This window comes from Notechis scutatus, chromosome 10 (genome assembly GCF_049901735.1).
Source record: "Notechis scutatus isolate UNSWTSFEM ecotype Mainland chromosome 10, rNotScu1.2, whole genome shotgun sequence".
Taxonomy (NCBI): Eukaryota; Metazoa; Chordata; class Lepidosauria; order Squamata; family Elapidae; genus Notechis; species Notechis scutatus.
The window spans coordinates 134645-149246 of NC_142018.1; the positions used below are offsets into that span (position 1 = coordinate 134645).

Here is a 14602-nt window from a genome sequence, read left to right on the forward strand (position 1 = left end):
TGGTAACTAAGTGAACTGTTGTAAGCCAAGGACTACTTGTAAACTTCCCTAAAGTTTATTTCAAACCTCTCTTGCCTCTGTAGGTGGGGCGGGGTGGGGGTTTTCTAGTTCCCGTCATTCCTTCTGGTTGAAGACAACCAGATCTAAAACTTAAGGAAAGGCATCAAAGTGCAAGGAAACCATTAATACAAGCAGCTGCGATTTTTCCTCATTTTATTGGGTAAATGATTTAAAAGGTAATAACAATAGTGTTAAAACTACTACAATATCTTTCCACAGCCATATCTCACAGACCCACAAATTACCTTCTAAAGTAGTTTTTTTTTAACTTTTTCCTCATTTTTATCTTTAAGCCACCATACTTATAAAATGCCCGTTTTTTTTAATCAACAGTTTCTTCACACTAATAGCAAATAAACATGGAAATAAGAATCGAGTCTTAATGGAAGGAAGTTTGTGGTAATCTGTGATAATATTGTAATCAATAGTCAAAGGAAAAGGGGGAGGGGCTTGAGCTACTCCAGGTAGATCATCTGCCCACCTATGCCACTTTTTCCATTGAAGATAACTAGTTATTATGCTGGTGAACAATTAATTCTTGTAACATATAAAACACTAAAATAACTTAGAAACTAGATCCAAATCTTTTGGAAAGAATCAGCTTTGATATACAAAAACAGTCATAAGTTGTTACAAAAGTTTTTTTTTCTTTTTAACTCAGTGCATTTATGTACCAGTGTGACCACTGGCTTCAGAGCAGAAGGAAGTTTCTTTCTTTCTTTCTGAAACAGTAATAATAAAAAACAAGGAAAAAAACATATCTTTGTATATAAAGAATCATTGCTGGTCTTAAGAAGTGTAACCAGAAACCCTTAGAATCTGAGAGGCACATGTCGGGTTTCTATATTATTTTATTTAAACATAAAAGTCACCAGTTTAATTTCATCAGAGGAGCCTCAGCGGTTCCTCAAACTTAATTAACATTACTAGCAAAAATCAGTTAGAAACTGTACAAAAATAAAAAAGTTAACCCATTTGCATCCTGCAGAGACTTTGAAGGATCGGAAGGCAGACATTTTAAGAAGCAGCATTGAGGCTCAGCTGGAGGTGTCTTTGGTTCAGTCCAACACACAAAAATTTCGGCTACTCCAGACAGTTTCAAGAATCCAGAACAAGTTGAAGACACATCAAGAGGTTGAGATCATCAATGTGAAATGGGATGGGGGTGGGTGGGCCAGGTGCTCCCAGCTGATGGTGCATCAGCACAGGAAGGAGGCATCTTTCCTTGCGGGGTCTGTGTCCAACCCCAGAACAAAGATGGTGCAATGCACCCGCTTCTCTCCTGGATGGAACAGTGGTCCCACCATCTCCTCCCTCTTAGCTTCAGCTGGACATTTGTTCCCAAACTGTCCTTCACCACACAGGTGTACGAAAGAAAACATTTAAAGCTAAAACTAAACCGCCTTTTTGATTTATTTTTTGGAATGAAATAAGGCAAGAAAACACAACCGCTGCCTGAACAAGACCGACCTATGGCTCACTGACCCAAAAAAACCCAGGTTGGAAATGGACACGGCTTTGCAGACTAAGGAGGGACCGCAAAAGCTATTTGGGGTCTGAGGGAAACACCTAAGGAGGGCAGCACGGTTGGGGCAGTTTAGTAAGGCAGGGCTCTGCAACCGTGGCAACTTTACAACTTGTGGACTTCAGCTGCCAGAATTCCTCAGCCTCAACCAGGCTGGTTGAGGAATTCTGGAAGTTGAAGTCCACACGAGTCATAAAGTTGCCACGGTTGCAGAGCTCTGCCGTCAGGAACAGCAGTCCAGTTGCATGGCCAGCCCTTCCCTGACCCAAGAAACAACCAGGAAAAAACAAGGCCCACAGACCCCTGAAGCCCACAGATCGCCACCCATACGTCAGGTTTTTGCTGAGGCATCTCGCCAGCCTTGCAAGGTTCCAGGAATAACTCTCAAAACAAACATGTAGATTTACAACAGGTTCAAAAGAGTCTGGAGGTTTTTTTTTGGTTTTCTTTTTTTTTTTTAAAGCGCACCTTTCCAGTTTGTTCAATCCTTTGAATGACAGCTGTTGTTTCTGATTAAGTTCCCAAAGCAACAGCTATACGGAGACACCCAAAACGAGAGAAAATAAAAAATATTGTGCATTATGCTGACAAGATGATCCTTTTTGTTTTGTTTTTTTTGTTCCTCCTCCAAGCCAGGGTGGGAAGTATTGCTGACCTCTTCCTTCAAACCCTGCAGGATTGTTTTTATTTAAATCAGTATATCATTATTACATTGGTAAGAAATTCTGTATAACATCTGCATATATTGAGGATTTTTTTTCCTAAAAAAATCTGATATGATTTTAGAGTCCGCATGACCAGTCACGTGACCTGCTTAAGATGATTAGCACCTTTAAATACACACATATATATATTTAATATATATATATAATAGACTTTTCTTTTCTTTAAAAAAAACTTAACATTGAGCTCACCCAGAAGCATGAACTGTAATGAGAAAGATGGCTCTGTGTGCGTGTGTGTGTGTTTGTGTGTTGGGTGGCCATGGTAGATACTCCAAATGCTTGCAGCAGAGAAATTTTGCTTTAACTTGTGCTCAAGTTTCCCTTTCAAGGCAAAACAGGGAAAGTTGCAATTAGACAGCAACTGACAATACTTTTCACATAAAAAATGAACCCCCCTTTCCACCCTCCTGATAGGGAATGACACCCCAGAACTTCAAACCGAAGCTCCAATGGGTTCTTTTCCTCGTCCATTGCCCTTTTTTTATTTTTTTCAGGATTTTTGCTTATTTGAAGATTAAGGCATCAAAACAGAAAGTTAGTATCCAGACGTTCAAATACTGTGGATCGAAGGAAAGACTGTGATGAAATGGCTTTCTCCTTACTTCCCCACTGGGATCATAGTCAACTCTTTCAACCTTTCAACCTTCAGGGCCTGCGATACGGCTTCCTGTCTCTTATTATGGTAGTCTATGTCTATGAAGGTCGCATCCCTAAATGGATTGAAATTTGGGGGGGGGGGGACTTTTGTCAAAATGGTATCTGCCTCCTCCAAGATGTTTTTCTAATTCTCAAGAAGGATCACTGAAATAGAGCTCTGAGATCTATTTCATTAAAGTTTGTATGAGTTCAGGAACCGCCTGAAATGAGAACTCGATGAGTTAGGAGTTAGGATGAGCTACCTCTGCTACTTCCACCCTGAGATGGTAACAATTCCGATTCTGCTAAACTTGGTACAATTTCCTAGATCTACTATCCAAAAATACCTCTAGCACTGCATTGCAGCTTCATAAAAAAGGTAACTGCTATTAGATTTTTAATTTAAAATTATTAACCATTAGGATTTTCCTAAAAACCAGTGGGCTTTTCTTTTTCTCTTTTCTTTCTCTCTCTCTTTATTTCAGTGCACCTACTTTGGTTTTCATTTCATTAACAAAAGCACCAAAAATTGTGCCATCAAGAACGGCTAATTTGTACAGGGGCAAGCCTTGTAAGGTCGGAGACCAAAATTGTATCCTTCTCTCCAAAGAATATTTTTCACCTGCCTGGAAAGTTTGGAATTTGGAATAGGTATAACTCCTCTTGTGCTTCTGCTGCCTTGCCTTCCTCCCCAAAACTTGTTTCTCCTAAGGCACTAATATCCAAATTTGTTAACTTCCTAACACAGCAGTTTCTTCAAGCTAATCCTCCTGATTAGACTCCACAAGAAACACTGGAGAAGTGAAAGAGAATCTTGGAGGGACTCTGATTGGTGCTGTTTGTCAATTTGCTGATGGTACGAGCTTGGCAGATCATACCATCCACCTGAAGACAGATTTAAGAACCAGGAGTGGGGAGACACAGACTATTTATCTGTCAATTTTTAGTTCCAGTGATTTGAATGGGCAATTTGAAAGGATTTGAACCAGGACCTCAATCTGGGTCTGTCTAAACCAGGGGTGTCCAACCTTGGTGATTTTAAGACTTGTGGACTTCAACTCCCAGAATTCCCAGCCACCCATGCTGTCTGGAGAATAATTGGGAGCTGAAGTCCATGCTGGCTGGGGAATTCCGGGAGTTGCTAAGGTTGGATACCCCTGGTACAAACCAAAAGCACAATCTGTTTCACATCATAATTAATTCAGTTTATCACTGTTATTTGCCTGGGCCAACCAGACCAGGAATCAGAGGTTCGCGTAGTCTAACCATTTTTATCATGGGAACTGCTAAAGAACTCATCCTATTCAAGGCAATCTTTATCTTGTTACTGATTTTATGATTTTAAGAGCAGACTACTGTATTTCATTCTTCTCTACCCTGACACGTTCGCATTCTTTCCTTCCATCAACAGTTTCACAGAAAAGGTAATCGATACAATTGAGTGATAAATGAACTTTAAAATGTTACTATTAAAAAAGAGAACCTGTTTTTTTGTTGTTATAACAAAAAGAAAAGAAAACCCAGCCAGCCCAGTGACTCATTAAAAAAAAAGAGGGGGGGAGAGAGAAGAGAGCAAAGGGGTTCTTTGTAATGATGCAGCATTTCCACCCGTTGCCATGGCGAGCTTAACCTGCGGTGGAGAAGCGTCAACATGGCAACGGAAATTATCATCATAAAATGGTACAGTAATAGAGATAGCTAGACCAAGAAGGAGGGGGTTCTCCTGGGAAGAGGTTTGCAGAAAAGTCCAGAGACTGGTCATACGGCTCAGTGTCAGGAATAATGGTTGTAGGGGGGGAGGGTGTGCCCGATGCCATTTTGGAAGTGGTGATGCTGTCGGTGGGCAAGGTATTCTGTGTAGCTCACAGTCATCTTCTCACTACGATACCTAAAAGAAAAGTTGGGAGAGAAAGGGATAAAGAGAGAAGGGGGTGGGTGGGACAAACTTAATCCTCCTAAAGTTTTTGGGGGAGCAGTGGTTTGAATACAGTATTGCAGGCTAACTCTGCCCACTGCTAAGAATTTGATCCTGACTGGCTCAACATTAACTCATTCTTCCATCCTTCTGAGGTGGGTAAAATGAGGAGCCAGAGTGTTGGGGATCATAGGCTGGCTCTGTAAACCGCCCAGAGAGTGCTGTAAAGCTATGCTATGCTAAAGCAGGAAAAATTAAAAGACTTCAATGTCCCTTCCAACTCCATTATTCTGTTCCAGCTTAAGACATGGGTGTCTGACCTTTGGCTTGCCTGAGCCTCACTGAAAGAGGAGGAATTGTCTTGGGCCTCATAGGAAATATTAAATATAGTTAATGCAGATAAATAACAAACTGCCTTGATTTTTTATTATTTTTATTATATCTTGTAGAGTCACATGACTAGCTGTCCAGGGCAGCATAGGGCTTGCGGATTAGACATGCCTGGTTTAAGCATTAAAGGAAAACCAGAAGAACAAGAAAAATTCAACAGAACTAAAACTAGGAAGATTTATTTGGTTAAGATATAACTTCCCAAAACTCATCTCTGCCATGCCAAGACTTCAGTTCTCACTGTCTGCTACTTACTTATTAGGAAAATGTATGTGGTTGCCCAACTCACCCATGGTGCCTTGATTTTTTATTATTTTTATAGTTTACAGTTTATAGTTTATATTTATTTTTATATTTTACGGTTTACAGAAGTAAAAGCCCCCCAATACAAAACCTAGTAACAACTCAACCCCCCCAACAGTCAAACCAACTACTTGATGGGCTTGAGGCCCTCAGACTCTCTGACCAACCAGGTTTTTAGGGGCTTAGTGTCAAAGCGGGGCCAATGTTATATATGCAGAGATTATGTTCCACAGGGTAAGGGGCCACCATGGAGAAACCAGAACTGGAATGGATGTGGACAGTCAAGACCAAAGGGATAGGAACACTTGGGGCCATGACTCTTAAACTGGGAGAGGGGTTCCAACAGATCCCAGGAATGACATCCAGAAGAGTGCAGGGATAGGAACAGCTAAGGTCTGCATAGAACTCCAGCAAAACCCAGGACAGGACTTCTTACCTGGTCAGTTTTATTGTTTTCCTGAAATCGTTTGTGATTGGAGCCTTATAACCTCCTTTCCTCAATAAGGAATCTATGGTCTGAATATGGTCCCAGCCTGTGGATAGTCATTAGAAGAGAACACACAAAGAAAATCAGCTCTCAGAGTTTTGCAAAAGGTTTAACTGATTGCAAAGAATACAAACTGCCTGGAGATTTGTATTTCTAGGGGGATTTCCTGCAGGTAAGCTGGTTAAAGCTGAACATTTCAGTGTTGTGTTCTGTTATGAGAAGCAGTGTAACACAATGGCTCATCCCTAATCTGGCACTCACTGGGGATGATGGAAACTGGCGTTCAACACTTCTAAGTTTGGGGACCGAATTGTGTGTAGGAAAAACTAAATTAAGAATTTTCATTAATCATCCACAGTGCTGTGTTGCAGACTTAGTAGGACAACTGCCATGTTAGTAGCAAAAGACCAAAAGGTCAGGTTTCTGCTAGCCTCTTTTGAGACTAACATGTCTTCTAATAAAACTTGTTAGTCAGAAAAGCACTATGAGAACCCTTCTGATTTTCAATCAGCCGTGATGTTCACTGGGAAATCTTCTTTCTGTTTAGATTTCTTGATCCTTTTTTCTGCAATAACAGAAAGGAGGAGGAATCAAGGGTAAATTTTCATCTTTTTTGTTATTTATATTCCAATCAATATTCTAAAATCAATGTAGTTTAGAACAGGCGTCTCCAACCTTGGCAACTTTAAGTCTGGAGGACTTCAACTCCCAAAATTAAAGGCTTAAAGTTGCCAAGGTTGGAGACCCCTGGTTTAGAACAAGTCAATATGAAAGACCCTTGCAATGAAATCTACTTTATAGCGCAAAGGTCAAATATTTACGTTTTATCAAAGGATTATGCAATCCAACAAACTGTTGCTTGGTTCCTGCCTGTCCAAAGGTTTTGAGAACAATGCCAATGCCATAGGATTAACTTCAGATAGTCCTTGATTTACAACAATTCATTTAGTGACTATTCAATTTTACAATGGCACTGAAAAAAGGGACTTGTGACTGTTTTTCACACTTAGAACCAGCACAACATCCCCATGGATACGGGATCAAAATCCAGATACTTGGCAACTGACTCGTGTTTATGACAGTTGCCATGTCCCAGGGTCACGTGACCATGTTTTACAACCCTCTGACAAGCAGTCAATGGAGAAGCCAGATAACAACCATGCTACTAACTTAACACCTGCAGTGATTCACTTAACAACTGCGGCAAGAAAGGTTGTAAAATGAGGCAAAGCGCATTTAACTACTGTCTCACTTAATGAAATTTTGGGCCCAATTGTGGTCGTAAGTCCAGGACCACCTGCACTTTGTCTATTACATACATATCATATCAACAATAATATCCATGCAACTCTTCGAAATTATAAGCAGGAGATTCTGTGCACTTTCACAGCACAGAAACCCTGACAAATATATAACTTCTAGTCTTTTTTAAAAAAAAATCCAATTTCCTACTAGTGAAAATTTTATGAGCACTTACGCTCCTTACTGAAACTAAGTGTCACACTCTGAACTGTGACCATGGAAAATGCTGTTTAACAATAGCTTTCAGTTGGAGTCTGGCATTTAGGCAGTGCCCATTGTGTCAGTCCTTTCTCCATTTTTATGATAGCTCTTTATATCCTGTACAAGAGGTCTTGGGGATAGTTCAAAAAAACTATGACCAAGATTATACCTGATACGGCCAATTCTATTTCTTTGACTTGCCTGATATCCTTTTTTCAGAGAATTATCTCAATAACCTACCTTAGGGGTGTATCTAAAAGAAATGTCAGAAGAGAGTCTACGGACATTCTCAGTCATCCAGGTCATGGTTGTCCCAAAGGGCTTTTTTAAGAAGCAGGTGCACTTTGTTTTTCATTGAAGAAGTTTTGCTTCTCATTTAAAAAGCTTCTTTAGTTCTGACAATGGTGGTGGGGAAATGGAAGGATTTATATTCCTTGCAGTCATCTGGTCATTAGCACTCTGAGAGTCATTGAGGTTTATCTATGTCCCCTTGGTCATCTGAATCAGAGTGTAAATTGTGCAGCCCTTTGTCAGCAGAGGGGAAGGTATATGACACCACCTCTCTATCTACAACACAGCCCTTTCAGCAGTTCCAACATTTCACACTTGTTTGCACTCTGATTCAGGTGACCCAAAGGGCACAGATAAACCCCCAAGTGGCCTCAACGGTTCTCAGACAAAATGCTAACGACCAGATGACTGCAAGAGTATAAATCCTATTTTCTCTCACCATTCAGTCAGAACTGAAGAAGCTTCTTGGATGAAAAGCTAAACATCTTCAAAGAAAAACAAAGAAAGTCCAGTTGCCTCTTGAAAAAGCACCTTTGGGTCAGGAGCAGTTAGGTAAGAGGATTTAAAAAAAAAATCTGAAATGTTTTCATAAATGGTGACAGTGGCCCTTTAAAAGAGCTTTCTGCACACTGGTGTCTGGAGCATTCCTTCATTATATCTGGATGGATTATTTTGTCCACCATCTCTCATCACTGTTTGGCCCAATGCTGTTTTGTTGGCAGCTGCTGCCTATGTCTGGATCCCTTTAATCTAGGGAAGCACCTCTGAACCAGGGGATCTGCATTCTACAAGTGTGTAAGTGGCATTTAAAAGAGTCATCCCTTACAATCAATGGACCGCTCCATCATCTGACATCAGGGCAAGGTCAAAAACTGCATTATAAGTTCCTAGGCATGTTTAAATTCTTCACCAGATCATATGAGATAAAGCACAACAATGACCTTGCTCCTTTGCAACCTCAGGTAAGTAGGTGGCTGTGCGTTTTGATCCTTTTTCATTGATGAATTCTATTCTAATGCCATGTACACCCACCTGAAAGAAACCAGTAGTTTTATTAGTACATTAAAAAAAATAAGAAAGCAAAACAAAGATTGTTAGAAATATAAAACATTTGTGATTATTATTGGATTGGGTTTTTTTCTTCTTCCTTGTAGGTATTTCTTTCTTTAAAAGCACTTCAGTTTAGCCTCCCTGAATGGGAAAACCCAGGACCAAAACACCTATTTCTCATTCAGCATGTTTTAGGAGATGAATGGAACCATTAAGTCTCTTATGGTACTTATGGCAGCTTAAATCTAAAGTCTCAGTTGCAAGCGTTATCTGCTTCGTTTCCACTGTCAAAAGTAATGACATTCAGCATGTGACACATAGGCTGAAGCTGCTGAATTCAATGCTCAGGAGAAGTAGCTGGTCACAGGATTAGAGCATACTTACAAACACAATGACAAGGTTAACTTTATTTCAAGAAGCCAGGAGAAATCAGTGGACCCAGACATTTAAGAAAGGATCCCCCCCCCCAAGCTCTTGTGGCAAACTGCACTTGTGACTAACCCAGCAATTAGAGACACATTCAAATGCTAGGTCACCAGACACACGGCTATGGAGCACGAAAGGAAGAGTTTTGTGAGTTTACTTTAGAGGCATTGCTGAGAGATTCAAATACAACTGGTACAAATTACTTTGGACCAATAGTGCTTTTCAAGTTTCTTTTTAAAGGAAGGCCCAAGTTGTTTTTATTTTTAATGAGATACTATTTTTCTTGTGCCTGATGGTGATCCAAAGAAGTTAAATGTGCATGTGCCTAAATAGATGGGAATAAAAATATAATGGATCTTCTGAATCAAAAATAAACCCAAAGCATCTAGTTTGATCATGCTAACATATGTAAGATTCATATGAAAATTCAACTTCTTTCTCAATTGCTTAGAAAAGGCATGTCTTTTCCAAAACTGGTTCAGAATAGTCATCAAATCAGTTTTATACAAGTAGTCCTCCATGTACAACCATTTGTTTAATGAGAGTTCAAAGTTACAATGCTACCAAGAAAGGGACTTATGACCATTTTTCACACCTACGACCGCTGCAGCATGATCAAAATTTGGATGCTTGGCAACTGGCAAGTATTTGTGACAATTACAGTATCCCAGAGCCTTTTGCGACCATCAGGCAAGCAAAGTCAGTGGGGAAGGCAGATTCACTTAACCATTGTGTTACTAATTTAACAACTGCAGCCACTGTGACAAGAAAGGTTGTAAAATGAAGCAAAACTTACTTAACAAATGTTTCACTTAGTAACAGAAATTTGGGACTCAATTCTGGTCGTAAGTCGAGGACTACCTGTACAAGACCAATTTGTGCTCAGATTGCAAATGTTAACTATTATGTTAACAATGCTGAATGCTAAATTGGTTGATGAGATAGCAGGTGATAGAAGTTCAGAGAATCATAGGGCTGAAAGGGACCTTGGAAGTCTTCTAGTCCAACACTCTATAAAATTTCTATAAAAATTCCTCCCAAACCCTTTTCTGCAGCTACTTGGTGGGCTAGTTGTGTCCCCGAACTATGAGGCTCAAGAGTATTGAACACTTCCTTACCACACCTAGCTGTAGTTCAAGATATAAAATATATCCACCTTTATGTCACTAACAGAGTAGTCAAAAAATCAACTGGCTTCTAAACTCTGGGATTCCTAGGTTATAGTGCATTTAAATTATCTTCTGAACTGCACTTGCAAAATGCAAGGCTTTGACATACAAGAATGAATAAGCAAGAAGTGATTACTATTTCTGAGGACCAGACTACATGGAGAATTAACACCAACAGTAATATGTCAGATGGATAATAAGGTCTCATAATTGCAGAGTTACTACTAGAAATAAAGCTGGTGAGACAGGACCGTGCGGTTCTCAGGCTCAAGAGAATCACTGTCATAACGTAGCTGTCTCCTCACACAGCCTATTTTAATTCTGGAGCATGGATCATATGTGTGTGTGTGTGTGTGTGTGTGTGTGTGTACATACATATACATTTATGGTATTCAGCTTTGTTTGGGTATTTTCCCACGTCATTATAGTTGTGCTTTTAAAGTTGTAGCAATGTTTCGGCAGAAACTCATCTGCCATCATCAGGCTTCTGTATTGTGTTCGTCTGTGAGTCAGACTTTCACAGCCGTTTCTGTTTTAAATTTGGGGCTAGCCTACTGCTGTGCCAGAATGGTTTTTTCTTCATCCTGATTGGTTGGGAGTCTTGGTCTGTGTTTATTGGTTTGCTGTGTTCTGCTTGATTGGTGTTTCTAATATCTTCTGTCTGTTTTGTGGCTTTTTTTGTCTTGATTGGGTTGCAACATTGTGTTCCTGTATTGGAGGCTTTTAGTGTGGCTTGGCTCCGAGTAAATGGATGGCTATCATTTATTAGGAAGCTAGGTTTCATCTGGGTGCCTGGTTGGGGTGTGTTTGAGCTGGAGGTATCAAGGGGAGTCTGTTTGTGCCCAGGTGTTTGGCTGGCTTGTGGTGTGGATATTTTTTTTGTTTGTGAGTGCAGGCTTCCAAATAATTGACAGTCTGGTGGAATCATCTCTTCTATTCATGCTTTCAGGTCTTTTTTCAATCTCTATGGCTTCTCTGATAATTCTGTAGCTGGGGTTTTCTATAGTGGCTAGGGTTTTGATGCCATTGAAATCCATCGACCTGTTGCTTTCATGTGTTGGACTAGTGAGGAAGTGTGTTCCAGCTTTTTTACTGCATTTTTGTGTTCATCCAGGCAGGTACTTATTCTTCTATTGGTCTGTCCAATGTATGTGGCAGGGCATGATGCACAGGGGACTTCATATATGCCTTGGTTTTCCAGGTCAATTTTACCTTTGGGGTTTCTTAGGATGGCTGCTATTTTTCTGTCTGTTTTGAAGGCAGTCTTGATGTGATGCCTGTGTAGTATCTTACTGATTTTGTCTGTAGTACCTCTTATGTAGGGCAGGACAGCCGTTCCATAGGTCTGTTCATCTTCTGGGTCTCCATTATGTCTCAGTGTGTTTTTGTGGATCAAGCTGGTGATTTTGCTTCTGTGGAAGCCGTTAGCTGTCAGTACTTTAGTCAGGGTGCATAGTTCATTCTTTATGTGTGTCTTATCTGCCAGACAGACAAACAACTACGATTCCTAGATGTACCAATCTACAAAAAAACAGATGGCACACCGTATACCAGAAGAAAACACACACTAAACGCTACCTGATGGATGAAAGCAACTTGCTTTGTGGGAAACTGAAGCGATCTAGATATCAGCTTTTAGCTCTCACTAAAACTGGCCTTGTTTTGTTAATTGCCTTGTTATTTTGATTAATATTTTTATGTAAGACGTATTAACCAGATGAACTTTTTAAAACAGATATGTATATACATGCAAATTAACGACATTAAGGGTTCTAAGAATAATTGGAATAAATCCTTTTGATGTTTGCCCATCTGGGCAGGAGAGAGAGAAAGCACGTAAGAGAACAGGAGAGACTAATGACTATCAAATTATTCCTATCTACATGCTCTTAATTTATTCCCCATTATAATATAAAGTGGCTTGTCATTTTTCCAATTAGAATACAAAAAAAGACTATGTAACTAATGCTCTATCTTACAAATGAGGGGCCAAAGGGTCATCTTGCTATAACAGCTACAGAAAACTCAACCTTATTCTGTAGGAAATCTATGCCTTTTTGCTGCTCAGATATCACTGATCCTAAACCTCAAAGAGTGAAAAATGCTTAAAAAAAAGGAGAACACACTCAAGAGCTGGCATTTTCAAGAACTCTTCATTCAAGGCAAAAGCAACATCAGGTCCTTTGTAGCTGAAACCCTCAGCACTGCTTTTGATTCTTTTGATGAAAGCTGAAAGATTATTGTTTTTCAAACATGGAGAATACCATGCCTACTTTCAAGATGGGTGGAACATAGAAGGGAGGATTTATAAACTACAATGGAAATGTCAATGGAGGTCCTCAGTTATCCAGGTCATGGTTGTCACAAAAGTGTTTTTTCAAGAGGCAACTGGACTTTCTTTGTTTTTCCTTGAAGACGTTATGTTTCTTATCCAAGAAGCTTCCTCAGTTCTGGTTCAGCTCAGTTCTCAGAACTGAAGAAGGAAAAATAAAGGAAATCCAGTTGCCACTTGAAAAAGCACCTTTGGTACAATAGAGATGGTCATACTGTTCTAGGATGTCTATCAAAGGGGACAAAATCTTCTGGTGTTAAAACACAATAATGTCCTCTTGTTGGTGCCCCAATTTTTCCTATGGAAGGGCAATCATTTACTGGTATTGAAAATGTTAGCCAAGGTATTTCGAACGCTTGAGAGAAAAGTCTGATTCCCTTATTTTGGTAATCTCCACCAGTGATTACCATTCCACTATCAAGAAACTTCAGTTTGCAGATGTCCATTCTGGATTCTGTTTCTTGGTTAGTGTAGGTAACTTTGATTTACTTTGTTTCCTCCAGAAATGCCAGACATAAACTACCTGACAGTTATCTTAGCTAGCTGAAGATAGTGAAAGCCTTTTCACTTGCACCATGCCATATTCTTCCATCTGCCGCTCTGGACAGCAAATATAAAGTTGGTTGAAAGGCTGTCCCTAGAATTCTGGAGAGGTGGAAACTTCTGGACATGGCCTTCTTCACTGCTTTTTTTACAGAGACATTCAAACAAAATTTATTTTCCAGATAATTAATAGTTATCCTGGCCATTTGGACATTGTTTATCTTAAAGGCAAATGGATCGTAGTCACAGTGCAGGTAACTAGATTCTGCACAGCAGTACTAAAGATTCATCAGAACCTGATGAATAATCTATTATAACTATTTTATACAATAATGTACTAAGTCTTTTGGTACTATCAGCTGATTGCATTTTACTATTTAGTGACTATAGGTCTTCACAGTTGAAGAAGTTATATTATTATATTATATTATATTAATTATATTATATTTATTATATCTTAGGCTGTTTTCTTGTTTACATGCAACTAATGGATAGGATTGTCAAATTACAATTTTTAACATAGATTTTATTTCTTATTTCTTATTACTTTATTCTAGAATTTTTAACTACCGTATTTGCCGGCGTATAAGACGACTTTTTTTGCCCTGAAAAACATGCCTCCAAGTGGGGGTTGTCTTATACGCCGGGAGGACTCGACTCCCACTTGAGCTTGAGTTGCAGCCGGGAGGAGGCTGGGGGAGCGTGTGTGTGTGTGTGTGTGTGTGTGTGTGTGTGTGTGGCGGGTGTCACTCGCCACGCGCTGCGCAACCTTTCCCCCTCTTCCTTCCTTAGCGGTGTGGGGAGGAGAGGATTCGAAGATCCTCACGTGTGGCGTACTTTTCTTTTTCTTTTTTTTCTTTTTGCACGCAGGTTTTGCATGCGGGCGGCTGTAGGTTAAGGATGGGGAGCCCCGGGTGGGTTATCAGGTTTTACGGTGCTTCCAACATGTGCGAACGGTGGGAGAGCGGAGAAGAGAGCGAGCGAGCGCCCGCTGTGTGAAATCCTGCCGTCAAAGCAACACTGGGGAGGCAGGGTATAAATTTACCAGGTTAATGTAGCAATGGTGATTAATGCCCAGAACATTGTTTGCGGGTATTGGGTGTGTGTGTGTGTGTGGTGGTGGTGAGGAGAGGTTGTCCTTTGAATGCGGAAAAGTAGGTGTGACCTTGTGTAGGAAAATAAAGAGATCCTTTTTAGCGTGTTTGGCTTCTTTGCCTCCCTCGTTCGTTTTGACGTGGAGATAATGG

At 40.1% G+C, this 14602-nt stretch overlaps 1 protein-coding gene across 1 annotated transcript in view; it reads right to left on the reverse strand.

Annotated features, from left to right (window-relative positions):
- Positions 1–196: 196 nt before the first annotated feature.
- The window catches only part of AMMECR1 (AMMECR nuclear protein 1), a 157330-nt gene continuing 142924 nt past the window's right edge, over positions 197–14602 (reverse strand). The window contains 3 exon segments of the mRNA XM_026678569.2: positions 197–4834; positions 5991–6087; positions 8777–8867. Coding sequence (XP_026534354.2) covers positions 4720–4834; positions 5991–6087; positions 8777–8867 — 303 coding nt within the window. The 3' untranslated portion in view covers positions 197–4719.